Source organism: Podarcis raffonei, chromosome 2, assembly GCF_027172205.1.
Source record: "Podarcis raffonei isolate rPodRaf1 chromosome 2, rPodRaf1.pri, whole genome shotgun sequence".
NCBI lineage: Eukaryota > Metazoa > Chordata > Lepidosauria > Squamata > Lacertidae > Podarcis > Podarcis raffonei.
This window is the reverse complement of record NC_070603.1, coordinates 112,030,234-112,057,078: the sequence shown is the minus strand read 5'-3', so window position 1 is coordinate 112,057,078 and position 26,845 is coordinate 112,030,234. Positions and strand designations below refer to the sequence as shown.

General features: G+C 46.8%; 1 protein-coding gene across 3 annotated transcripts; it reads left to right on the top strand.

Annotated features, from left to right (window-relative positions):
• Positions 1-2,393: 2,393 nt before the first annotated feature.
• LOC128408677 (neural proliferation differentiation and control protein 1-like) lies at positions 2,394-17,547 on the top strand. Of its 3 annotated transcripts, none has more exons than XM_053378670.1 (9): positions 2,396-2,651; positions 3,771-3,923; positions 4,751-4,864; positions 6,705-6,920; positions 8,594-8,660; positions 11,118-11,202; positions 12,001-12,083; positions 13,879-13,969; positions 16,710-17,547. In XM_053378670.1, exons 1-9 carry the CDS (start codon positions 2,579-2,581, stop codon positions 16,773-16,775), a joined length of 948 nt encoding a protein of 315 aa, XP_053234645.1. In that variant the 5' UTR covers positions 2,396-2,578; the 3' UTR covers positions 16,776-17,547. The 3 variants fall into 3 exon arrangements, with proteins under 3 accessions (XP_053234646.1, XP_053234645.1, XP_053234644.1); XM_053378669.1 differs by having other exon boundaries at positions 2,397-2,651; positions 13,876-13,969; XM_053378671.1 differs by lacking the exon at positions 13,879-13,969 and having other exon boundaries at positions 2,394-2,651.
• The last annotated feature ends 9,298 nt before the right edge of the window (positions 17,548-26,845 follow it).

Below are 26,845 nucleotides of genomic sequence, written 5' to 3'. Positions count from 1 at the left end.
GTATTTACCTGCATCTGCTCGCTGTGGATAGATGTGTCTCCATGGAGACTCCAAGTATCCTTGCTGACCTGGCTTGGGTTTTATCCTTGAGCGGACAGTGAAACAGCAAATGCTCTCAAATCTTAGGCGCCATAACCTGTTACTCCCCACAGTTGATTTTTTTATTATTATTTGTATCCCAGCTTTCAGGATACAAATGTTTCTAAGTGACTTACATTAAAAAAAAATATTAAGCCATAATAAACAACATCAACATATTAAAATCCTTGTTGATAGGTGAGAAGTGGTTAGCTCACTTGAGGCAATGTGGTGTAGTGGTTAGGGTAGGGGCAAGCAAACTTTTTCAGCAGGGAGCCGGTCCACTGTCCCTCAGACCTTGTGGAGGGCTGGACTATATTTTGAAGGGGGGGGAATGAACGAATTCCTATGCCCCACAAATAACCCAGAGATGCATTTTAAATAAAAGCACACATTCTACTCATGTGAAAACACGCTGATTCCTGGACCGTCTGTGGGCCGGATTTAGAAAGCAATTGGGCCGGGTCCGGCCCCCGGGCCTTAGTTTGCCTACCCATGGTTTAGGGTGTCAAGACTACCCATCGTTTAGGGTGTCAATGGGTGTCAATGTGCCAATCACTGCCTCTCAGCCTGACCTGCCTCATAGATTTTCCTGGGCATTATGGGGCAGGGGAGATTTCCAAAAGGTCGTGCCTTCTTGTGGTGGTGGTGGTGGTGGTGGGGTGTGTGTGTGTGTGTGTGTGTGTTGAAAATAAAAAGCTCAACAATTTTGGGGTCTTCCTTAGGAAAGCTCAACAACTTTCGTTTTCTGGGTGTCCTGCAGTGTTCGCTCCAGGTTCTGCCTTCTTATACCTTACAAATAACTTTGTGTATGTAAAATCTTTTTGTTTCTTTTTAGAGACTTGCTGATAATGAAGAGGTGGAGGGTGGTCTTGGAAATCTGAACGCCAGGAAATTACTCCCTCATAAATCTGGGATTCTTGCTGCAGGCATGAATGGATGCTGGGTGATTCATCGCAGAATCAGAAGCAATAATGTCAACGCATGCTGCTATGCTTTAGCTACAATCCTAGACACACATCTACCTGGAAGTAAATCCTGGATAGTTCAGTTGGTGGAGCATGAGACTCTTAATCACAGGGTACTGGGTTCAAGTCCCATGTTGGGCAAAAGATTCCTCGTTTCAGGGGGTTGGATAGATGACCCGTGCAGTCCTTTCCACCTCTACAATTCAGTGGGGCTTACTTCTGAATAGCCATGTATAAAATTCCACCACCAAGCTGGAACCATATACAGTAGACACTTTTCTTGGGAGGAGCAACCTCGTGGAACATAAACACGTCATTGTTTGAGCATTTAGTTCCAGAAATGCAAATACGTTTTGTATCAAACTGCATTAAGAAATCACTAGATGAATCACACTGGGATGCCTGCCTGTGTGTGCATCTGCCGTCACTTTTAAGTTCATGTGTTGTGTTTAAAGCAATATTCTTATGCAAAGGTTGGCATAACCAGGTTGGGATAGCTAGGATAGCAGGCTTCTTGGTTTTGAATGTCTTATGTAGATTTTTTTTTTCAATTTCGTTGTTCTGTGTGGGACAATGACAATAAAGATTATCGTATCATACGGCTTTGCAAATATTATCTTAAGCTTTTAGGGTGGGGAAAGGAAATTAATCTTTATGTTTCTTAAAGAGCAAACGCAAAAAAAGTGTACAGTCCTATCCCTAAAATTTTAGATTAAGAAATCCATTATGTTAGAGCCAGTGTGGCCTAGTGATTAGGACCTGGGAGACTTGGGTTCAAATGCCTCCTCAGCAATGAAGCTCAATGGGTGACCTTGCGTCAGCCACAGCCTCTCAGCCTGACATACCTCACAGGGTTGTTGTGGGGGTTAAATGAGGAGGGGGAAGAGTCATGTATCCCACCTTGAGCTCCCTGGAGAAAAGGTGGGACGTAATTGCGAGAAATTACACAAGTAAACATTACCGCTCTTCCAAAATATTAGACTAAAAAGCTGGGAGAGCGGCCTCGGGATTCTTGAAAGCAATTATACATATATTTTTTTCATGGGATGTGCGCCAAAATGTACAAGGGGAGCAAAACACCACCTCCGTTTCCCAGCTGCGACTCCCCTAATCTCTAAACCCCCTTCTGTACTTTCATTGACTCATATCCATTATATCTGCTATGCAAGGCTCCATCTCTTTCTCCAATCAACCTGTCAATCCATCCAGCTATTCGTCAATAAGTCTGTCCCCCATTCCTCCCCCAGCTTGACAAGCCCTCAGCATTTTCCTTCCACCTATCTAATTCTCCATTCCTGCCTTTCTCTCTCTTCCGCCCCCCCCCCGCCCCCCGCACCCCACTCCTTACACCCTCCCATCCTTAGTTCATTCATAAAGATCCGCAGTCCCTCTCCCGGCCAGCGCCAGGTCTTCTCACGGATCCGACTTTATGCCAGCAGCTGCAAAGGGGGGACAGCCCCCTGCGATAACTGGTTTGGGGGTGGGGGAAAGGCTTAGCTCACCCCACCCACCCTGATTCATCTTGAAAGGAGATGCAGGGCAAAGCGATACGATGGCTGGGGTTCTTCGCCGCCCTGATAGCTACGGGGGCCAACTGGGAAGCAGGTGAGGGGGGCACCTGGCTGGGGGGGGAGGATGCAGGATCGTGGGGGTAGCGGGGAGGGCGGGAGGGAATGGGATCAGAAATGGATGTGAGTGACAGGTGAAAACAGGAGAAGAAAGGGGCATATGAGGGAAAGGAGGAGGGGAACAAAAAAGGGGGGATAAATATCCAGCCCATTAGAGCGGAGGAAAAGATAGGGGGGAGCAGGAGAACAATAAAGGAGATAAAAGGGGACCGGAGGTTGAATGGGAAAGCATAATAAGCGAGGTCCCCTAGAGCGCAGACCCGGCTCTGGTGCTAGGGAACCCGGGAGTCTCGGCACCAGCCTTTTCTGGACCCTTTGCTCTACGAACTTATTAGTGCTGCCTGTTTATCATCCATCCCATTGGACCTGAAGCCCCTTTCAGCTAAATGCCAAATTGGTCCGGGGCTGGGTGAGATGAGCGTGGCAGCACTCTGTACATGCTCTTGCCCTGATTGTTATACACGCGTTCCAAAAATGAATCCTGGCATCAAAGCCAAGGCTCAGCTTAATTCCTGACTACTTTTCACCCAGAATTCTGTTCTCTGGTCTAAAGCGCTAGACCCGTTCCCCCCTTTTGGATAACTTTGGACATCTTGCTTTTCACCTTCATTGGCACGACCCTGGAGACTGAAATGTTGTTAAAGGACAAAGACGTCCTGGTTGCCAACTATATACAATTTCTCCAAACTGCTACCCTCCCTGCTTTGTATACCCACCCCTTTGGAGGAAAAAAAAACTTGGCTCTTCCCTTCAGAGATTAACAGCTCTGTGGCAGGTAACCCATTCAACAGGTGCAGTTCCTCCCCATATAGAGATACTGAGATGGTAAATGCTCTCTGCCTGTTTGATCCCTGCTTTTGTGAAGCCCGCAGGAGCCCTGGGTGAGGAAAAAGAAGGTGGCTGCCCTGTTTTCTGACTACGCTTACACTTTTGCACATTGAAATGAAAAAATAACAAGAGAGGATCTTTGTTCAATATGAAATGCTGAAGACAGAGATGCGATAAAACTTCTACGCATTAACAATGCTGGTTGGTGCATCTGGGTGTCCCTGTTGCAACTTTTTTCAGAAAGCCATAACATTTATTTATTTTCCAGACCCCCTCTGCCCAGCCAAGTACAAAGTCAACTGTCTGCTCCGTCAACGTCTGGGCTGCGGGCCGGATGGAGCACCCACCTGTGGCCCTTGCTTCCCCAATTATGAGGAGGACTCTAGTGGAAACTGCGTGCAGAAGAAGGTCGCTAAGCAGGGTGAGGTCTGTGGGGAGGGAGGAGGGACCTGGGGAAGAGTCCAAGGGCTTTAGAGGGACAGCTGAATGGCTGAGGAGACTGGGAGCAGAGAGGGGATCTGTAAAAAAGGTAAAGGTAAATGATGCCTGGGCGGTTAAGTCCAGTCAAAGGTGACTATGGGGTGCTGCGCTCATCTCGCTTTCAGGCCGAGGGAGTCGGAGTTTGTCCGCAGACAGCTTTCTGGGTTATGTGGCCACCATGACTAAACCGCTTCTGGCACAACACCGTGATGGAAACCACAGCGCACGGAAATGCCATTTACCTTCCCGCCACAGTGGTACCTATTTACCGTATTTTTCGCTCTATAACACGCACCAGACCATAACACGCACATAGTTTTTAGAGGAGGAAAACAAGAAAAAAAATATTCTAAACGAAATAGTGATATATGATTTTTGTGGTTCATGCTGTGGCAACAGACATGTGATCTGACAGTGAGTTTGGAGTAGCCCAATGCAAAAATCCTGAGGATCCATGTGGATCCATGCTTTGTAACCACGGAGGAGGAAAGGAAGGGGAACCATGGATCCTCTGCTCACGACTGCAGCAGATCCCCCCCACCACCCCCAGGCATTCACTCCATAACACGCACAGACATTTCCCCTTACTTTCTAGGAGGAAAAAAGTGAGTGTTATGGTGCAAAAAATACGGTATTTACTTGCACCGGCGTGCTTTCGAACTGCTAGGTTGGCAGGAGCTCGGACGGAGCAACGGGAGCTCACTCCGTCGTGCAGATTGTGACGAAAGGCCTGGTTTTCTCTCTCAGCACCTTCTCTCTTTTTTTCAGAAAGCAAAACAAAAGGCCAGAAGAAGCCCAAAGACCTGCTCGCTCTCATCCTTTCCCTCTTGGCCAAGCATGAGAAAGGGCTGAAGCCATCAGACATGGAGACCACTTGGCCTGGTAGGCGAAGCCAACAGACGCACCTCTTTTCCCAGCATACATAGGGAGCTGCCTTATACCAAGTTAGATGATTGGTCCATCAAGCTCACTCCCAGCATTCCAGACCCACTGGCTGTGCTGATGGGAGTTGGAGTCCATGAACATCTGGGAAGGCCACCGTTTAGCTAGTGTTGTCCTGAGGGCTAGAAACTATGAGCTATTTAAACTTAAGGGACTGGGGGGAATACAACACAAAAACAGCCCAGGTGGTCATCCCACTGTGAAGTACTACATGTTTTCCCATCCATCCCTTTTTGATAGCTCCCTGGACCACATCTCCTTACCTTTGATGATGGGTTTCTCCTGGAGAATGGTTGTTCTGAAGGGTTTCCCTGAAGAAGAGCCTCATTTGAAACATATTGGGCCTAGTAACTGGTTTCTTGTTGATTTAAAGCATGTTGACCATGCTCTTCAGCAGAAGTGTCTCAGGGAGCCTTTTCAGCTGTTCCATTAGGGGGTGATATAAGGCAGGGAATAAAGGAAAAGAATTTCCAACTAATTTAAGGTTCCTCCAGACTGTCACTATTTGCCAGATGCAAGTACGTAGTAGAAGTCTAGGTCTATGCAACTGAAGAGCTTCTGTCGTCCTACTGTAACCTATCCACATAATAATAATAATAATAATAATAATAATAATAATAATAATTCATTATTTATACCCCGCCCATCTGGCTGAGTTTCCCCAGCCACTTTGAGCGGCTCCCAATCAAGTGTTAAAAACAATACAGCATTAAATATTAAAAACTTCCCTTCAGATGTCTTTTGAAGATAGGATAGCTGCTTATTTCCTTCACATCTGAAGGGAGGGTGTTCCACAGGGAGGGCGCCACTACCGAGAAGGCCCTCTGCCTGGTTCCCTGTAACCTCACTTCTTGCGGTGAGGGAACCGCCAGAAGGCCCTTGGCGCTGGATCTCACTGTCCGGGCTGAACGATGGGGGTGGAGATGCTCCTTCAGGTATACAGGACCGAGGCCGTTTAGGGATTTAAAAGTCAGCCCCAACACTTTGAATTGTGCTCGGAAACGTACTGGGAGCCAATGCAGATCTCTCAGGACCGGTGTTATGTGGTCCCGGCGGTCGCTCCCAGTCACCAGTCTAGCTGCCGCATTCTGGATTAACTGCAGTTTCTGGGTCACCTTCAAAGGTAGCCCCTTAAAACAACAACATCAGACTTCGAGTGGTTTGGAAAGGGATGGTGCCCTGAAAAATCTGTGATGAGCAAATAATTAATGGGAAGGTGCAGGTAAATAAACAGGAATTCTGGATGACTGCTCACAATATTGTATAACCTCTCTTGCAAACTAATCAGGATGAATACTTGATAAAGACCAGACTTAGTGCACAGGAACTTCCTCCCCTCCTCATTTGTGCATCACCACACCCTCCTCAAATCTGCTCCCGGGGCGCAGCTCAGGAGAACCCCCAGAACAGAATATGGGTGCAGGAGAGGAGAGATTGTTCTGTTGATGAGCAGAAATGCTTGGCACAATCTAATTAGCACCAGGTTGAATACAACCCATAGGCTCAACTCCTCTGTTAGGTCTAATTTGAGGCAAATAAACTCTCATAGTTCAGTTGGTAGAGCATGAGACTCTTAATCTCAGGGTTGTGGGTTCGAGTTCCGCATTGGGCAAAAGATTCCTGCATTGCAGGGGTTTGGACTAGAACAAACCTTGTGGTCCCTTCCAGCTTTATGATTCTATTAATGCAACTCATTGTCTAACCTCCACATAAGCTTTGTGCAAGCAAATCGGCTCCATAAATAAGAAGACTTTATTTATATTGACACCTTGCTTTTCAGGCAGCATGGAGGGGTTTGAGCCACCCAGCTCCCCCGCTTCCTTCCCCACCTCTTTCCCCCCAAACGCCTCCTACTCCGTGAGCGGCAGCCCAGCTTCTTCCGAGTCGTATGAAGACACCCCAGTCTCAGCCACCACGCCCCCCACAAGAGTGAAAGTGGATTTCAAGCAAAGGTCCCGACCTCCGGCTACAAGTCTGAACAAAGCGGTGTCGCTTAGTGAGTAGGAGCAATTCTGCCAAGATGGGAGGGGTGGGGTGAGGGAGACCCAGGGACTGGGCTGCTTGAAGAGGGGAATGTGGGGTGTGGAGAATGGATGGCTTTAATAGAGGGTTAGACAATATCATTGGGGTGCATGGGGTGTTAGCGGGGGAGTTGTACCTCTGTTGGGGGGTACATCATGCTTCTTCTAGGGTGGTTTGTCCACCCTGCACTCAGCTCTCACCTGCGGCTCCTAGAAGCTGCCAGCATGCGACAGCAGCCACACCTGGGAACGGCTTTGAGTGGCTGGCTAAACCAGTACAGTGGTACCTCGGGTTAAGAACTTAATTCGTTCTGGAGGTCTGTTCTTAACCTGAAACTGTTCTTAACCTGAGCTACCACTTTAGCTAATGGGGCAACCGCTGCTGCCGCACAATTTCTGTTCTCATTCTGAGGTAAAGTTCTTAACCCGAGGTACTATTTCTGGGTTAGCGGAGTCTGTAACCTGAAGCGTCTGTAACCCGAGGTACCACTGTATCTGAAGAAGTGTGGATGCACATGAAAGCTTACACCCAGAACATAGTTGGTCTCTTAGGTGCTACTGGACAATTATTTTATTTATTTCGACTGCGTCAGACCAACATGGCTACCTACCTGAATCTGGCTAAACCAGGTGAGGGGAGGCGACGGGTCTCAAACCCTCTGTGAGTTAGGGTCCTCCCTTGCATGCAAAGACAGGCTTCAATGGACTGAGCGGATGAGACCAATTGTGGGTCAACCAGTCTAGAAGGCGGTTTCTGCACATGATGTAGAGAAGAAGAGGAGGAGGAGGAGTGTGGATTTGATATCCCGCTTTATCACTACCTGAAGAAGTCTCAAAGCAGCTAACATTCTCCTTTCCCTTCCTCCCCCACAACAAACACTGTGAGGTAAGTGGGGCTGAGAGACTTCAGAGAAGTGTGACTGGCCCAAGGTCACCCAGCAGCTGCATGTGGAGGAGCGGGGAAGCGAACCCAGTTCACCAGATTACGAGTCCACCGCTCTTAACCACTACACCACACTAGAGGGGGCAGGTGGGGCTCATCCACCTGGAAAAGAGCATGGGCATAGCAGCTGCCCCCCTAGATCAAGCAAAGCAATAAAAATACTTAACTAATTTACCAATCATGCCAGCTCTGCCCCCCCAACAAAAATCCTGGCTACGTCAATTATAGTCCACTGTTGGGAGGTTGGATGCTTCTGAATACTAGTACAGTGGTCCCTTGGTTCTCAAACTTAATCCGTTCCGGGAGTCTGTTCAACTCCCGAAACCGTTCGAAAACCAAGGCGCGGCTTCCGATTGGCTGCAAGAGCTTCCTGCACTCAAGCGGAAGCTGCGTCAGACGTTCGATTTCCAAAAAAATGTTCGCAAACCAGAACACTTACTTCCAGGTTTGTGGCGTTTGGGAGCCGATTTGCTCGACAACTAAGCCGTTTGAGAACCAAGGTACCGCTGTAGCTGGAAATCGCAGGAAGGGAGAGTTCTGTTGTGCTTAGGTCTCCTGTTTGCAGTTGGCCACTGTGGGAACAGGACTCTGGATCAGATGGGCCACTGGTCTGATCCTGCAGGCTCCTCTTCAGTCCTTATGTGTTTGTTTCTAGAGGTGCTCCTTTATATCTGACACTCAAAGTGTTATCTGTGGTCCTTACAGCTCTCGTGGTGATGTGCACAGTGACAGGGGTTTCCGGACTGGTAGTTGCTGCTATGTGCTGGTACAGGTAGGAAATGTCCTTCCCCAATATTTGCTATGATGATGATGATGATGATGATGATAGCACAACGATGTCATTGGTACTTTACAAAGTTCCGCAAGCCAAAAGACCAGTCGTTGCCCCCAGTGAGATTAAAATCTAAATTCATTCGGGGACAAAGTCCGCATGTGAAAGAGAGAAGCAAAAACAAGAGAAAGGAGTGAGGCCTGCAACAAAATGTTGCAGCACAGAGAGCCTTTTGTTCAGGATGCCAGCTGCTCCCTCACCCCTGGTTTCACATTCTTTCCCCCAGCAGCCAGCCTGTGTACACACTGCAGGTGGAATTCAACATAGTGCAAGGAATGAGGTTGGCTTGCACAATGAGACGTTCCCTCCTCTACCCCCCCCCGCCCCATACCTCCTAAACCTGTTCTGGGATCTCCTCCAGCCCTCCAGAGCACAACTGGGGGGCGCGGTAGGAGGGGGGGAGTTCTGTTACACAAGCCAAACTGGTTCCACGCTCACAGCAACTTAATAGAATCCTGCCCCACACATTTGAAGCACGTGACTTCCCCCCAAAGAATTTTGGGAACCACAGTTTGTCAACGGCGCGGGGAATTTTTAGCCCTGCCAGAGGTGAACTGAAATTCCCAGGATTCTTTCTGGGGAGAAGCAATGCACTTTAAATGTGTAGTTTGCATGCAGCTCAACATCCAGTATTCTGTGAATACGGAACATGTTCAGTATACATTAGAGTTGTCAGGTTCCCATCATCACAATTACATTCCCCCCACCTCTCTTCAAATGTACTTTGAACTCTTCCAAATCTTGGGACTCCCCCAACTCTGCTGATACATTGCTATTGTGCATGAGTGGTGCAATTTTTTGCTGGGACATAATGCAAGTCCTTGATTTCTTATCACGTATCAAGAACGCCCAAGTATGATTCTGTAGAAAATCTATAATTTGTTGCCTTCAGACCATAATTCCATTTGCCTATTAATGTGAATGGGAGATAATGTCTAACTGAGATCTCTGCAGGCTGTGTGGTTTTTTTCAATTTGAGTTAGTATACACAAGTTTATATGCAGTTTGTACGTAATTAATTGCATTTGTTTTTAAATGTTGAACGTTCAAGTGAGGGATTGCCTTTGTTGTTATAGCTCCTTTGAATAATAATTGACCCAAACAAGCTAGACTGTTTTGAAAACCAAATTCTCCAGGTTTTTTTTTTTGCAGAACCTTGAGATACAGTTGCTTTGGGGGTGTTTTTTTGCTAGATAGCCATCGGCACTCACAACACTGAGAGTCTGAAATAAAGGGAATGAGATTAGATAGGTGAAAACACAGTTACGTAGGGTTGGCTTCTATAAGGGATGATGAAACAGTTTGAGACAAAAGGTTATGTGAAAGAGATGAAGCAACAGAGAAAATGCGTGCAGCAACAAAAGGCCAGAAGAGAGAGGAAGGAAGGTAGCCTTATCAGAGCTTGCTTCTTCAAATGTTTTTAATTATTATATTTTTAACTGTCCTACCTATCAGGGTTGCATACATTGTCTCCCCCACCCTACCCCCAGATTATCCTAGTAAGGACCTTTTGAGGTAGATTGGCCATTCATGTGGTTGGCCATTGCAGGGGGTTGGCTAGAGAACCTCTGGGGTCCCTTCCAACTCTACAATTCTATGCTTCTACGACTGAGTGGGGATTTGAATTTATGTCTTTCTAGCCAAAGAGCGAGGGACGTGGCTGGCACTGTGGGTTAAACCACAGAGCCTAGGACTTGCCGATCAGAAGGTCGGCGGTTTGAATCCCCGCGACGGGGTGAGCTCCCGTTGCTTGGTCCCTGCTCTTGCCAACCTAGCAGTTCGAAAGCACATCAAAGTGCAAGTAGATAAATAGGTACCGCTCTGGCGGGAAGGTAAACGGCGTTTCCGTGCGCTGCTCTGGTTCGCCAGAAGCGGCTTAGTCATGCTGGCCACATGACCCGGAAGCTGTACGCCGGCTCCCTCGGCCAATAAAGCAAGATGAGCGCCGCAACCCCAGAGTCGGTCATGACTGGACCTAATGGTCAGGGGTCCCTTTACCTTTACCTAGCCAAAGAGCAGTGATCTAGCCATCACTCCACCTTGGGGCAGAGAGGGTCACACACGATATCTAGAAGTCTCTTTTCTTTTTTGTGAAAGATATTGGCCATTTCTTTCACTCTGCACATCCCCCAGCGCACTTTTTTTAAAAAAACGTACTCTTGGTCTCAAAAGGCCCATATGCTGCAAGCAAAATGTCTCCCTCCCACCCTGCTCCACACAGAAGGAAATGGGGCCTGCCCAGGTTTAAAAAGCAGGAATATGAAAATGACGCAGGGAGGCTGTTCTCACGAGAGCTTTTGTAGTGATGCTGTAAACATGTGCCAAAACTCAAATTGCGGACTGTGGGGTTGTTTGCTTGCCATGCTTAAAAGAAATCATCATACGATTCATTTCCAGGCTACAGAAGGAAGTACACTTGACTCAGAAGATGGCATATGCAGGCAGCCGGGGGAACCAATACCGATATCATCAGCCCAGCGCAGTATGTGACTTTGCCATTGGTTGAATGCTCACTTGGGGCGGGAGGTGCTGGGAGCCCCTGCCCCCCGGACAGCCCTCAGATCATCACTTTAGAACCCAAGGGGGACATCCAGTGGGGAGAATCAGGGGCAGGCGAAAGTCTGCAATTCTTTAAACCCAGTTAAACTCTCTGCCACAAGATGCAGCGGCCACCAACTAACTCACCACCCTGAGAGCTATATATTACCTCTCGTATCTGGAGCAGTATATGCCGGTGAGCTTCCCAGCATCACTTCAGCTACTGTGGGAAATAATAATAATAATAATAATAATAATAATAATAATAATAATAATAATTTATTTATACCCCACCCATCTGGCTGGGTTTCCCCAGCCACTCTGGGCAGCTTCCAACTGAATATTAAAAACAATACAGCATCAGACATTAAAAACTTCCCTAAACAGGGTCGCCTTCAGTTGTCTTTTAAAAGTAAAATAGTTGTTTATTGCCTTGACATCTGCTGGGAGGGCGTTCCACAGGGCAGGCGCCACTACCAAGAAGGCCCTCTGCCTGGTTCCCTGTAACTTTGCTTCTCGCAGTGAGGGAACCACCAGAAGGGCCTTGGCACTGGACCTCAGTGTCCGGGCTGGATGATGGGGGTGGAGACGCTCCTTCAGGTATACAAGACCGAGGCTGTTTAGGGCTTTAAAGGTCAGCACCAACACTTTGAATTGTGCTCGGAAATGGGGAGCTGTGCTAAATAAGCCTTTGTTTTGGTCCAGGACGGGCTATTCTTACATTCTCTCTGATCCCCTCTAGTACATGGACTCCCGACTAGCTCAGTCATGCCAAGTTCACCACTATCAACATCAGAAGAAACTTCTCACCACAACCAGTGAGGAGTAAGTATGCTCTTTTCCACATCTCTCCATGGGAGTGGGAAGGTGGGGGCCAAGCAATCACTACGAGCAGAAAGGGGCTGCTTAAAGGCTCTCTGGTGAAACTTTCAGTCCCTTGAAAGCAGCTGGAAGAGGCCCCCCCCCCGGCCTGGGGCCATTGCAGATGTTTTGCTGGGCGGGGCGGGTGAAACTTGCCATTCAAAACATCTGGCTGGAGAAATTTCACACTGAATGTCTTTTCAGTGTCCAGCCATAGTCCTGATTATTCTCCCCCGTCTTTTAAATCACTTTTAAAAGTGATTTAACTGTGTTAACTTTGTTGGGTTTCCCCCACTTTAATCTCTGTTTCCTTCAATTTGTTCCCAATCTTTTTATTATTATTATTAAATTTATTCATTTGGTTATTCAAATTATAATTTTACAGAAATATGTCAAACATAAATCATAAAAACAAGATTCCAAGGAATCTCCCATCCTCCTCTTTGTGGGTCCTGTTATTTATCATTTCCTTCTGCATCTTTTATGACAGTCCAAATCTTTTACTTCTCCATTGGATCCGGAATTCACCCTTAAACTACAAGTGATATTCCAATCCTGCTAACGATTTTAACTGTTTACAATGGTCTTTAAAATAAGTTACAAATTTTACCTAATTTGTTCCCAGGCTTAACTGATGTCATTTTTCCTTTTTATAACACTGGATATTGTATATTTTATGTTGCAAGCTGCTCAGAGAACTTATTTGTAGCCTGCAGGGTAGCTCAGTCGGTAGAGCACAAGACTCTTAATCTCAAGGTTGTGGGTTTGAGCCCCATGTTAGGTGAAATTTTTCCTCATTGCAGGGGGTTGAACCAGTTGATCTTACAGTCCCTTCCAACTCTACCATTCTATGAGCTCATCAACACAAAGAAGTCCTTCTTTTTTCTGATCCTGATCCTATACTAGACTATGCTACACCAAAATGTTTAAATGTTTCTTTGATTGTCCTTGAATCTTCACACCCAATCCTTTCCTGCCACACCGCAGGAGTAAATCCAGGAACCGGGAGTGGGGAGGATATATTTTTGGAAAGTGGCTGGAACCTCTAGCAGTGGTGTCCAAACTTTTTTCTTTCTTTTTTTATATATATTTTTGTTAGATTTTTAATATATCATTTTCAACAGTCATTCAACATAGGTCACATCTTATACAATTTTTTGGACTTCAACCACATCTGAAAATTTTCCAGTTTTTTTCACTTAATTTACATTTCTTAATTTCACTGTTGCTGTTAATTATCTATTAACTCTCTCATCATAGCCTTCCTTACAATATTTCATATATTCCTCCTTACAAAACTTCTTGCAGTCCTACTAGCGTAATCTGTTGATTACAGTTGCTTTTCAAATAGTTCGCATATTTATTCCAGTCTTCTGAGAATCTCTGGTCCTGCAAGTTTCGAATCCTTCCTGTCATCTTATCTAATTCTGCATAGTCGGTGTCCAAACTTTTTTCAAAGAGGGCCAGATTTGATGAAGTGAAGGGCCGTGAGGGCCGACCAAAGGGCCGACCAAAATTGTTGACCTTTTTTCAGGATTGAAGTTGTGGAGCTTTTTTTAGGGTTGAAATTGTTGAGCTTCTTTTAGAATTGAGGGTTTTTTTTAGAATTTTAGCCAGGAAATAAACAGCCACAGGGGCTGGATTAAACCAACCGGCGGGCCGAATTAGGCCCCCAAAACAGATTTTTGGACATGCCTGCCTAGAGGTTTCCATTTCCTGAGGTCCCTCATCTCACACTGTTGTCTCCTTCCTTCAGCAGAGAAGCCCCCAAACCAGTAGAGCAGCTCTCCACGGAGTCAGAGACTGAGAACGGAGATTACACCGTGTACGAGTGTCCGGGACTGGCGCCGGTATGTATGGCAAGGTCCCAGGTTCAGTTTCTTGGCATCTCCAGGTAAGGCCAGTGTTGGCAGTCCTGGCCTAGACGAACAGATGATCTGTCTCCATATAAGGCACCTTTCCGTGTGATTTGGAATGCTTCTGTGTGTGGTGTGTGAAGGGCCAACCCAGGGAATTTTGCCACCAGAGGCAGAAACCCTGATGCCAACCCTGCCCTCCTGCTCCTTGCTGCCACATGGTGCCTGACACTCACCTCTGCCAGGTGCTTGCTGCCGCCTGCTCCTGGACACTGGTGGCAGTGGGGCAGTCCTTTAAAAGGTAAAAAAAAGTAAAGGTAAAGGACTCCTGGACAGTTGTTGTTGTTGTTTAGTCGTTTAGTCGTGTCCGACTCTTCGTGACCCCATGGACCAGAGCACGCCAGGCACCTCTGTCCTCCACTACCTCCCGCAGTTTGGTCAAACTCATGCTGGTAACCTCGACTATGGGGTTGGGGCACTCATCTTGCTTTCAGGCCAAGGGAGCTGGTATTTGTCCACAGACAGCTTTCTGTGTCATGACTAAACCGCTTCTGGCGCAATGGGACACGGTGACAGAAGCCAGAGTGCACAGAAACGCCATTTACCTTCCCGCCACAGCAGTACCTATTTATCTACTTGCACTGGCGTGTAATCTAGCCCGGAGGTTACTAGAGGCATGAATCACGTCAACAAGGTGAGATTAATTTATTGAAGGTGGTGAAAGGCACTTCAGCAATGCTGGTTCGATACTTGCTCTTTCAGGGCGTGCATAATCTTCTCTACAACTAGTCAAATGTCAATTTCCTGGACATGAGAACTACCTACCCCCAGTGCCTCCATTTTATCAGAATTCAGTTTTGGTTGATTGGCCCTCCCATTGCTGAGTCCAGGCATAAATTTTAACAAAGAGAAACAGAGCAGTGGCATATTGAGGGCATCCCACAGCAGTGGGGAGATTGTGGCTCTCCAGATATCCTCATCCCTGACCACTGGCTGTGCTAAGTGGGGCTGAGGGGGGCAGGAGTCCAAGAACATCTGCAGAGCCACAGTTTTCCCACCCAGTTAAAGAGTGTGGAGGGCAAGATGAAACTTTGCAGAGCTCTATAGCATAGGCTGGGACGCGGGTGGCGCTGTGGGTTAAACCACAAAGCCTAGGGCTTGCCAATCAGAAGGTCAGCGGTTCGAATCCCTGTGACGGGGTGAGCTCCCGTTGCTCGGTCCCTGCTCCTGCCAACCTAGCAGTTCGAAAGCACGTCAAAGTGCAAGTAGATAAATAGCAAGATGAGCGCCGCAACCCCAGAGTCGTCCACGACCGGATCTAACGGTCAGCAGTCCCTTTACCTTTACCTATAAAGGTAAAAGGTAAAGGTACCCCTGCCCATACGGGCCAGTCTTGCCAGACTCTAGGGTTGTGTGCTCGTCTCACTCTATAGGCCGGGGGCCAGCGCTGTCCGCAGACACTTCCGGGTCACGTGGCCAGCGTGACAAGCTGCATCTGGCGAGCCAGCGCAGCACATGGAACGCCGTTTACCTTCCCGCTAGTAAGCGGTCCCTATTTATCTACTTGCACCCGGGGGTGCTTTCGAACTGCTAGGTTGGCAGGCGCTGGGACCGAGCGACAGGAGTGCACCCCGCAGCGGGGATTTGAACCGCCGACCTTTTGATCGGCAAGTCCTAGGCACTGAGGTTTTAACCCACAGCGCCACCCGCGTCCCTACCTTTACCTTTACCTATAGCATAGGCTAAATAAGGTTGAGCAGCAAACTCCCAAAGTTACTTTCTGAAACCAATCCTGTACAGTGGTACCTCGGTTTAAGAACAGTCCAGTTTAAGAACGATTTGGTTTACAAACTCCGCAAAACTGGAAATAGTGTCTTGGCTTGAGAATTTGGTCTAAGAACGGAATCCCACCGGCGGTGGGAGGCTTCATTAGGGCCTTGGTTTAAGAATGGTTTTGGTTTAAGAACGGGCTTCCGGAACGGATTAAGTTCATAAACCAAGGTACCACTGTAGATGGGAGTGGGACCACTGCGCCCCCTGCTCCAACCCACACAGCAGATCCAGTAGGAGATCATGGTTGGGCCTTTCAAAAGCCTCAGAGAGGAGATCGAAGATAAAGCAATCATGCTTGCACTGCCTATCTCTCTTGTGCAAGAGGTCACACACGGGGCAGTGAGAGCTGTTCTGGTGCCACCCCTTGACCTGAACCTGAACTGAAACCTCTAGAGATAATCTATCTTCCAAATGTGCCTGGAGCCAGACGCCTGCAATCTTCTTGAACACCTCACCTGCAAAAAACAAAACAAAAGCAGGCTATTTGGAACAGGGTTGTTACAATTTTCTGAATTCAGGGTGGGTTTCTTAAGAAGTGGCCACACAGCTGCCTCTTTCAAGAGGGCCAGAACCTCACCCTCTTGAGATGTGGCATTTATTATCTCCGGGAACTACTCAGCGAATTCCTTTTGGCTAGCTGCAATTAGCCAAGGTGGGCAAGGGTCAGGAAGGGTCAAGTTGCCAGCCAAAGGCACCATGTCCGCACTGACTGAAACCGGTGCCGTAAACTCAGACTAGACTTCATATTACATACCTGCACAGGAATTATACCAGGACAGGCACGGAGGTCAGAGGGGATATGATTCTGCTGCACATGTGGGTTGGCCGCTGGGAATTTGGTTCCTTTCCTTTTCCAAGAATGCTTTGATTAACAACAACAACTCCTCTTCTCTTTTTGCAGAGTGGAGAGATGGAGATCCACAACCCACTCTTCGATACCTCCACACTAAACCGATGCCCTCCCTAAGCGCCTATCCTCCCTCCCTCTCTCTCTCTCTCTCTCTCTCTCTCCTTTCTCTTCTCATCCACATCTCCAACTCCTGGATTAATAGAGAGATGATGCAGCTTCAGAGTCATAAAAAAACAAAAACAACCCACTCCCATTAGAGGCCAATTGTCCACCTTTCCTCTTTAAAGAAAGGTAGCTTTGGTATGACTCACCCGTCACACACACACACACACACACACACCATCCCACCTTCATCTTCTGCAAATGGTTCAAAAGGGGGGAAACCGGCGTTAGGATCTATATTTTTTAGAAAATATAGATCATCTTCAAATCCACATCTAGAGTCTCTGGTATTTCTGTCTTTGCTAGAAAACCCTTTTTTTCAAGCTCTCCTGATTCTATCTACCTGGAAGCATTTAGCCTAGAAAGCTGTGCAAGCCAGGGGCGAAACGAGGCTTTATTTCGCTCGGGTCAAAGACCCAGTTTGGCACACCTACACATTTGTGCGCACACAGAGACTGAGAGCCTGAAAAGCTCCCCTCTGGAGGCTTCATCCCGGGCAAAAAAACCTGGCTAGCCCTCCTGTAGCTATGGCTCTGTGTAACACATACCCTCATTTGAGTAGAGGCCATGGACGTCACTTCATTTCTTTATAGAGCGTACCAATTGCTTTTTTCCCTTTACCCAACCCCAAGCGATGTACAGTGTTAACAGGTCACACTCAGCGAAATCTGAAGCAAGAGCATCGGAATCGTTATTGCTGCCCAACGTAACGGTGGCAAACATTACAGGAAAAAGAAAAAGAGCATTGGCAGGAAGAGAAGAGAGACAACAGTCTTCGTGGAGAGACTGTTCCCTACTTATGGTGCCACTGCTGAAAAGGCCCTGCTCCATATCCTTAGATCTCATCTCTGCGTGGACTATAGAATCCTGGGTTCAAGCTCCTTTCCCCAGATGTGCATGCGTGTCACCATGTTTATATGACTACCTAATTCCGTGTCTATCAACGATGTGGAATCTGCACATGTAAGAAGCTTGCACGACCTTCTCTGCCCGACTTGGAATTGCCTCTTGCTATCGCCTTTCCCGCCTTCTGGTCTTGTGGCTGCCTACGCTCCAAAAGCCGAACATGGGTTGGGATCCGCGCACTGTATGTAATAGCGCTGTACCTGTGTCTCAGTCAAATGTATTGTTCTATTTACTTCCTCCGCAGCAAGTGACCTGGCTCACTTGCTCGAGTCGCTTGTAGCCGCAACGGTGCTCGTTCGCAACTGCTCTCTGCTTGTGAGTTATGTGGGTTGGTGGAGAACGGACAGGCAGGGTATTGTGTTGACAAATAACCACAACATATAGCATTTTTGTACAGCGCTTTTCCCAATGTGCTGAAAAGACTTCAGCTTTATGCATCCTGTTGGTAGCCTTAACCACAACCCTCCCGTGGAGTCCACCGTTACTATCCCCATTTTACAGATCTGGGCTCTCAAAGGTAGAGAGAGAAGTGAGCTTGCCTAAGAACACTCAATGATTTCATGGCAGCACTAGTTGCCATACGTCCGGGATTTCGTGGACATATCCAGAATACTGCAGTTAGCAGCAGTGTCCAGGCGGAAATTGGCAAATGTCTGGGAAAATCTGGACGTATGGCAACTCATGTCTGCAATGTCATTTTTGCCAATTTCCCATTAAACTAGCTCAAATATCCTCAACCACTTTGGCCAAAAAAAGCTCAGCAACTTCCCTGTCTGGATTTCCATCGGCAACCCTATCCTAGACCAGCCTACCTGGTGATTTCCAGCTCTTTTGGACTACGACTCCCATCTGTGCTGGCTGGGTCTGGCGGAAGTTGTCATCCAAAACATCTGGAGGGCACCAGGTTGGAAAAGGCTAGTCTAGAGCCACGCAGGTATGTGGCTTTGCACAGTGGCTTCTAACCAGCTGGGAGCCACAGTACAAGCTCCCAAATGCTTGAGGACCTCCTGGAATTCAACCAGCAAATTCAGTCTTACTGCATGACAATAATTGAGTCCTGCAAAATACAGTGGTACCTCTGTTACGAACTTAATTCGTTCCGGAGCTCCGTTCTTAACCTGAAACTGTTCTTAACTAGAGGCGGGTTTTCGCTAATGGGGCCTCTGCGCCACCGGCACACAATTTACGTTCTCATCTTGGGACAAAGTTCTCAACTCGAGGTAACTCTTCCAGGTTAGCGGAGTTTGTAACCTGAAGCGTTTGTAACCTGAGGTGTTTGTAACTCGAGGTACCAATGTACAGTGGTACCTCAGGTTACATACGCTTCAGGTTACAGACTCCACTAACCCAGAAATAGTGCTTCAGGTTAAGAACTTTACCTCAGGATGAGAATGGAAATCACACGGCAGCAGCGGGAGGCCCCATTAGCTAAAGTGGTGCTTCAGGTTAAGAACAGTTTCAGGTTAAGAACGGACCTCCAGATCGAATTAAGTACTTAACCTGAGGTACCACTGTACAACATACCGGTGGTTCTCAATCAGTCTCCAGGGGAATCCCAGCTTTGGAAACTAGACAGTAATGTCAGGCAACTTCAACAGGGGATGGGTACATTTTAAACACATTGGCTGAATCATCTGTGAAGTCACATCACCTTTTTCTGACTTCCAAAGCATCCCTTCTCCTGATTCCTGCCAGGCAATAGCTAAGGATTACTAACAAACACAATGGAAAGTGAGACCTGAGTTAGGCCTTGGTTGAGCCCATACTATGGCCTACCATTCATGAGCAAGCGTACTGGTGCACCGGGGGGCGGGATCACAGCTGCCTCGCTCCTGAGCTACCAGGAGATAAACTATGGTTTAGTGTTGCATTTGAATCCAGGTTCATGATCCAACCGTGTCCCTATTTTCCAGGGACAGTCCTGGGTTTACAGAAGCCATCCTGGTTTCTGATTTGATCCTGGAATGTCCCGTTTTTCCTGAGGGTGTCCCTATTTTCACCGGATAAATGTCAGAAGGTATGGAGTTGTGCGATCCAGGAGCCAAGGAGATAGAAGTTTTTGAGCGCTTAATGTTTTATTATTATTTTTATATATGTTGGAAGCTGGCCTGAGTGGCTGGGGCAAACCAGTCAGGTGGGCGGAGTTTAAATAATAAAATTATTATTATTATGGAATGGGGTGTCCCTATTTTCATCAGAGAAATGTTGGGAGGGTATGGCTCTCCCCCTACCCCCCATGGTAGGTCAAAGAATAAACCTTGGTTATATCTTGTGGATCATCTAGGGTGAGAAAACTGAAAAGCCTGGTACAGTGGAACCTTGGTTTTCAAACTTAATCCTTTCTGGAAGACTATTCAGCTTCTGAAAAGTTTGAAAACCGAGGATCAATGGGCTGGCTGCAAAGTCAATGGGAAAAAATGAAAAACGCGGCTCGGAAGTCGTTCGAAATTCATTCGAAAACCAAAGCAATTAGTTCCAGGTTTTCAGCATTCGGGAGCCAAAACGTTCCAAAACGTAGGTGTTTGGGAACCGAGGTTTGACTGTAACACTAAGCCAAACTATGGTTAACTCTCGATAGTATGGCAGCAGCAGGGGTGGGGGAAGAACGAAGCGGTTATGGTCTTCCCCTCCTAGTTTACCAGCAAGTTTGCTCCTTCACAGTAAGCCATAATTTGGCTTCCTGTGATCTGTCAATCAGGCCTTAAGCAACCCTAAGACACCACGTCAAAATGGCTAATCTGTAGTATAGAAGCCTCTCCAAATTCTCAAACACCCACAGCATGTCTGTTTGTTTGGCTCTTCAGCCAAATAAAAAAGGTCCCAGAGGAGTTTATATGTCTCACAATACAACAATACCCATCTCTATAAAGGAGAAAGCTCAGCCTCAGGGTACAAACTTCTCATATGCTCACCTGCTCTTATTTTCTGGTACCTCATGAAGTGGACTCCCTGGTCCACAAAGGCTTTTACCGTAATAAATTTGTTAGTCTTCAGTGTGCCACAAGACTCTTTGTTATTTCTGGTACAAACGCAAGCTCTTCCCCGCTACCCCGGCTACTAGCGGCTAAAATGTTGTTACAGTCAACATTGTACAGATTTGAGTTGTTCCGCCTCAGTAATATGAGGGTAAACATCTTGGCACTGTGCCATGAGCAGACTGCCATTGCGCATACTGCATCTGCTGAAATAACAAATGATGATGATGATGGACTTGGTTTGCCCATAACGTTACACTAAAGCAAAGCTTAGCACAAACAGGCGGATTTCTAGAGCAGAGTTAGGAGTGCAGTCGCCGCAACTGTCTCTCTAAGAACCTGCATGTTTGCTTGTTTGTGTGAAACCATGGTTTGGCTGGAAATGGGCAGAAACATTATCAATTGGAAGCATGTGGTTGCAAAATGAAGAATATAAGACTTCAACAATATGCAATAGGAAACAGGCTTGGATAACAGCCCTTGAGATGGAGGTCTTGAACAAGCAGATCTCTCTTCAGATGTGAAATGTTGATGGTATATACTTTCTTTAGTAGGAACAACACAACCACACACACACACACTTCCCCCTACCTCTGAGCACACACCTGTGGTGTTTCCTGCATCTGAGATACATCAGCCGAGTTTGGTGAATTTGAGTGTGCATCAAAACACTCTGTCTCTTCAAGGCAACGTTCCCAACTGCACCTGCCGGCAAATCAGATTGAGTAACCTTGGGTTTGCCCTTGACATTTCTCACATCCTCCTGTAGGGTGCAGAAGGGCGACAGGCAAAAACAGCAACAGGAAGAGCCCCCTTTTATGGGTCACCTGCCACAGTTCCTCCCGTCCACGGCCTTCCATGCATCAGGCAGATTTCTGATTGTTCCTGCAGCTAATAAAGCCTTGAAACACTTGCCGGGAGGGAAAGGGGGGGGGTTGTATCTGTAAGCCATCTTCCCACCATTGCTCCAGCCACTTCCTTCCCTTTCCATGGCTCCTTCCCAGTCTGTTAGGTAAAGGTAAAGGGACCCCTCCAGTCCAGTCCAGTCGCGGACGACTCTGGGGTTGCGGCGCTCATCTCGCTTTACTGGCTGAGGGAGCCGGCGTACAGCTTCCGAGTCATGTGGCCAGCATGACTAAACCACTTCTGGCGAACCAGAGCAGCACACGGAAACACTGTTTACCTTCCCGCCAGAGCGGTACTTGCACTTTGTGCTTTTGAACTGCTAGGTTGGCAGGAGCAGGGACTGAGCACTGGGAGTTCACCCCGTCGTGGGGATTCGAACCGCCGACCTTCTGATCGGCAAGCCCTAGGCTCTGTGGTTTAACCCACAGCCCCACTCATGTCCTTCCCTTTCCATGGCCCCTTGCCATTCTGTTACAGTGGCGCAAAACTTGACTCTGTTCATTTGATTGACCACAAACTTTGAATAAATGAGGGGTCGGTGTGTTTTCCCCATTTTGCAAATTTCTCGGATGCGGGAGAGGAAAAGTTATTTGTACCACCACAGTCTTACCTTTTAAGGAATGGACTAAAAGGAAACCCATCTTGGTCTCTCCTTGTTACTGGTATCTTGAGGAAGGTGTTTTAGACTGAGCTGGGGCACAGATCCACCAAGCTCAGCATTCTCGTTACATTGATTGGCAGCGGCTTCCTGGGGTTTGGCGCAAGACCTACTTGGGTGTAAGGGACACGGGTGGCACTATGGTCTAAACCACTGAGCCTCTTGGGCTTGCCGATCAGAAGGTTAGCGGTTTGAATCCCTGTGACGGGGTGAGCTCCTGCCAACCTAGCAGTTTGAAAGCATGCCAGTGCATGTAGATAAATAGGAACTGCTGCAGCTGGAAGGTAAACAGCATTTCTGTGCGCTCTGGTTTCCATCACAGTGTCCTGTTGCGCCAGAAGCAGTTTAGTCCTGCTGGCCACATGACCCAGAAAGCTGTCTGCGGACAAACACCGGCTCCCTCGGCCTGAAAGTGAGATGAGCGCTGCAACTCCATAGTCGCCTTTGACTGGACTTAACCGTCTAGGGGTCTTTTACCTTGGGTGTGCCTCAATGGAAGTCTTTTGCATGGAAAACATGAATTCAACTATTGAGCTATGGCCTTTAAATGCCCTGTTAAAAGTGTTAGGGCTCCACTGTCAAACTGCTCAGAAATCCTTTCTGCTGTTTAGTTTGAATCTCCTTTCTTGTAACTCCATGCCCCTCTCCAGAGCAAGAGAAAACAAACTTGCTCCATCTTCATATTTGAAGTGGCTATCATATCTACTCTCCGTCTCTTCTTTCCCAGGCTAAACATACCCAGCTCCCTGAACCGTTCCACATAAGGCTTGGTTTCCAGACCCTTGAACATCTTGGACGTCCTACTCTGCACACGTGGCTTGACCTCCCCACAAACAGGGTTGAATGAATGCTCAAGAAACAGCGAACATCATATAAACCTCCCCACAAACACCCCAAAATGAAAAACCCTACAGAAATGTATAAGGAAGTTAATTCTGTACATGGGGTAAAATGTTATAAATTCAGGACAATGACACAGGTCAACTCCCAAATTTCTTGTTGCTTTTTAAAAGCTCATAAACAGGCTGGTGGCTGTTTCTTCATTGAAAGGGATTTTTCCAAGGGTTCAAACCCCTTCTCAGCCATGAAGCCCCCTGGGTGATCTTGGGCCAAGCCACTGTCTCTCTGCCAGAACGCACAGTGTTGTTGTGAGGATAGAAACAGGAAGGGATTCTAACATCCAGTGGTTTGTTAGCCCCAAAATGTAAAAATGAGCGAGGTCCCAGCTAAAGAAGAATGGTCACTTAAGCTGATGGAATATGCGCAGCTTGCAGGTTCAACATACAGAATAAGAGGAGGAGAAGAACATATGTTTAAAGAAGAAAGGTAAATGTTTATTGAATATATGGGGGGCGATTGTGTACACTTGAAAACACTGGCCGCATTAAGATAAATCCAAGAGTGTAAATAAGTTTTGATGGATGTAATAATGGAATACTGAATGATTTAGTTTATGTAAAATATGCAGGGATTTATGGCATGCAAAATGAACCATGGAAAGAGAAGAAGGGAAGTCACTGATATGTTATGGATGTTTAAATGTGTGTTCAAAATTGTAAAACAGAAAATTTAATTGTGTGTGTGTGTGTGTGTGTGTGTGTGTGTGTGTGTGTGTGTGAATGAGAGAGACATGAATCATGCATGCCACTTTCAGCTCCTTGCAGGAAAAGGTGGGATACAAATGCAATCATAAAATAGTAGGAAGACTATTATTATGATGTGTATCTGAAGAAGTGTGCATGCACACGAAAGCTCATACCAAGAACAAACTTTGTTGGTCTCTAAGGTGCTACTGGAAGGAATTTTTTTTATTTTGTTTTGACTACGGCAGACCAACGCGGCTACCTACCTGTAACTATTATTATTATTATTATTATTATTATTATTATTATCCCTCATCTTGAAGATGGGATGAGACTTTGTGGCAGAAGTGAGATTTGAATTCGGATCCTGACATAAAAAAGAGAGAGTGAATAAACCACTGAATAGACAGCAAGGTACACTAGGCTGTGGTTAGCAGGTGGGTGGGTGAGTGATCAGGTTATTTGGGGGGGGTAAGCTGACCTTGATTTCCACCAGGCCGAGGTTGTTTACAACAGGAGCAGGGTAAATTTGGGGAGGGGGCACTGTCAAAGAGTAGGGAGGTGTGAATGCCCCATTGTTGGAGGAGAGCTGATGGGTCCTTTTGGAGGGGGGCAGTGGGGAGGGGCGTGCAACCCTCCCAATAGGCCAGAGAGAGGATAAGGAGTCCAGGAAACCAACCCAACAGGAGAGCTATCAAGGCTTTGGCAAGAGCCATTGATAAGGTGACAACTCACTCTGCAAGATAATGGGGACCGAAGGCCCTTTGATACATTGTCCTGGTCCCAGAACATTGACACCTCTAGGGCCAAGGGGAGGGAGATGCTGAGAGAGGAGGGAGAGAACTTGACTCCTGCGGTTTTATCTCTTGCCCATCAGTTGGGTTTTGTTCCTTTTATAGGCCTTGATGAGCACTAAATGTCAATCCAGGGTAGTACTGGAAGTCTGGGGAGGGAGACCGAAGGATTCCCCAGCCCTCTGGGAAGGATCTAGCCATTTCCAGGGGTACTGGTGGAAGAAAGGGAATAAGGACTTTTGGAATCCCGGCTCCCATCATCTCCAGCCAGCAGGTTCAATGGTGAGCGATGATGAAGTGCCATTAGCTCCAACAGCTTCTGGTGGGTCACAGCTTGCCCACCCTCACAGCCCTGAAGTAAGAAATCCGATATATCTGTATTCCAAGCAGATTCTTAGCCAACTGAACAAAAAATAAAAATTAAAACTGACTATTATTATTATTATTATTATTATTATTATTATTATAACTTGTTGTTACCCATAGGTCTCCAAGCAGCTAGCAACATATTTTAAAAAATGAACACATTATACCATTAAAAGAATTCATTCTAAATACCTTCCGTTAAGAAAAACAACCATAGCAGCCACAGGAAAGCTGAAGAAGATTTTTACAACACAACCCCAGGCATGTCTACTCGGAAGTAAGTCCCTCTGGGTTCAGCAGGGCTTACTCCCATGTAAGCGCAGCTGCAATCATTGTTTTGGGAAACATTCTCCTGAAGAGGATCAAGTCCATGCTTGCTTACTTGAAACCATTGAATTAAATGGGATTGCTTTCTGAGTAGACCTGCTTTAGGTAGCATTGCTCTGAGCATCTTAAATATAGCCAAAGCAGGGTTGTTGTTGTTTTTGTAAACTGATTTGTAGAAATATTTAAAATAAAATATATAATAACGCAGGCAGATGAGCGGTGCTGTGAATCTTACTCCACCCACCCACAATGATTCTTTCTTCTCTTGAAACATTGAACAGGGTCTTTGCCAATATTATACATTCTCTTCTTCTTTGGCGATCACTCGTAGCCGAGTAAGATTGTCTTCCATGAGCACGATCTTAATAGTGTGTCCATAAGTCACTGCTGAGGCCAATTCCACACAACCTTCCACAGTGGGTTCACAAGTTTCCGGGTGGGAATTGTACATGGTGAGGGTTTGCCAAGCGTTCCTTCCTCTTAGCATGTTTCTCCCTTGCGTCCTGAGTTCGAGTGTCTTCAAAGCCCATGACACCTTTGGTAAAGGCTGTTCTCCAACTGGAGCACTCGCAGGCCAGTGTTTCCCAGTTGTCAGTGTTTATATTACATTTTTTTAGATTTGCTTTGAGACAGTCTTTAAACCTCTTTTGTTGACCACCAGCATTACGCTTTCCATTTTTAAGTTTGGAATAGAATACAGTGGTACCTTGGGTTAAGTACTTAATTCGTTCCGAAGATCTGTTCTTAACCTGAAACTGTTCTTAACCTGAAGCATCACTTTAGCTAATGGGGCCTCCTGCTGTCACCGCGCCACCAGAGCACAATTTCTGTTCTCATCCTGAAGCAAAGTTCTTAATCTAAGGTACTATTTCTGGGTTAGCGGAGTCTGTAACCTGAAGCGTATGTAACCTGAGGTACCACTGTAGTTGCTTTGGAAGACAATCACCAGGCATTCGCACAACATGACCAGTCCAACGAAGTTGATGTTGAAGAATCATTGCTTAGGCACTGGTGATCTTTACTTCTTCCAGTACACTGGCGTTAGTTTGCTTGTCTTCCCAAGTGATGTGTAAAAATTTTCGGAGATGCCGTTGATGGAATCTTTCAAGGAGTGGGGGAGGGACTTTTTCCAACCAGAGGGCCACATTAACTTCTGGTTTCTATGCATTCACTCATACCATTCTATCCACTATTCAGATTTTGAAGAAGCATTATCACAGGGCAAGTCCCATGAGGACAATGCATTTCAGAAGAGTACAAAGCAGGGCTGGTGAGGAATGTGGTTCAAGAAGGGTGTGGCTTAGTTCTGACAGAAGAGTCCAAGGGCTGATACAAAGACCTGAAGGACTACACCTGGACTACACCTGGGCCAGATGGTTGCTCATCCCTGTTCTACAAGATAATGGAGATCGACAACAATGTATTGTGCAATAGTTCGTGCCAGGAAGCCAGGAAAGAGAAGGAGATTCTTGGTTTCTGCCAGAATCAGGGGCAAGTTAATGCGTCCAAA

Excerpts from the sequence above, each read along its gene's own strand:
- LOC128408677 (XM_053378669.1), top strand. The coding sequence starts at position 2,579 with ATGCAGGGCAAAGCGATACGATGGCTGGGGTTCTTCGCCGCCCTGATA. Across the intron at positions 4,865-6,704 it reads CATGGAGACCACTTGGCCTG|GCAGCATGGAGGGGTTTGAG; the intron begins GTAGGCGAAGCC and ends CTTGCTTTTCAG. Across the intron at positions 11,203-12,000 it reads GATATCATCAGCCCAGCGCA|TACATGGACTCCCGACTAGC; the intron begins GTATGTGACTTT and ends GATCCCCTCTAG.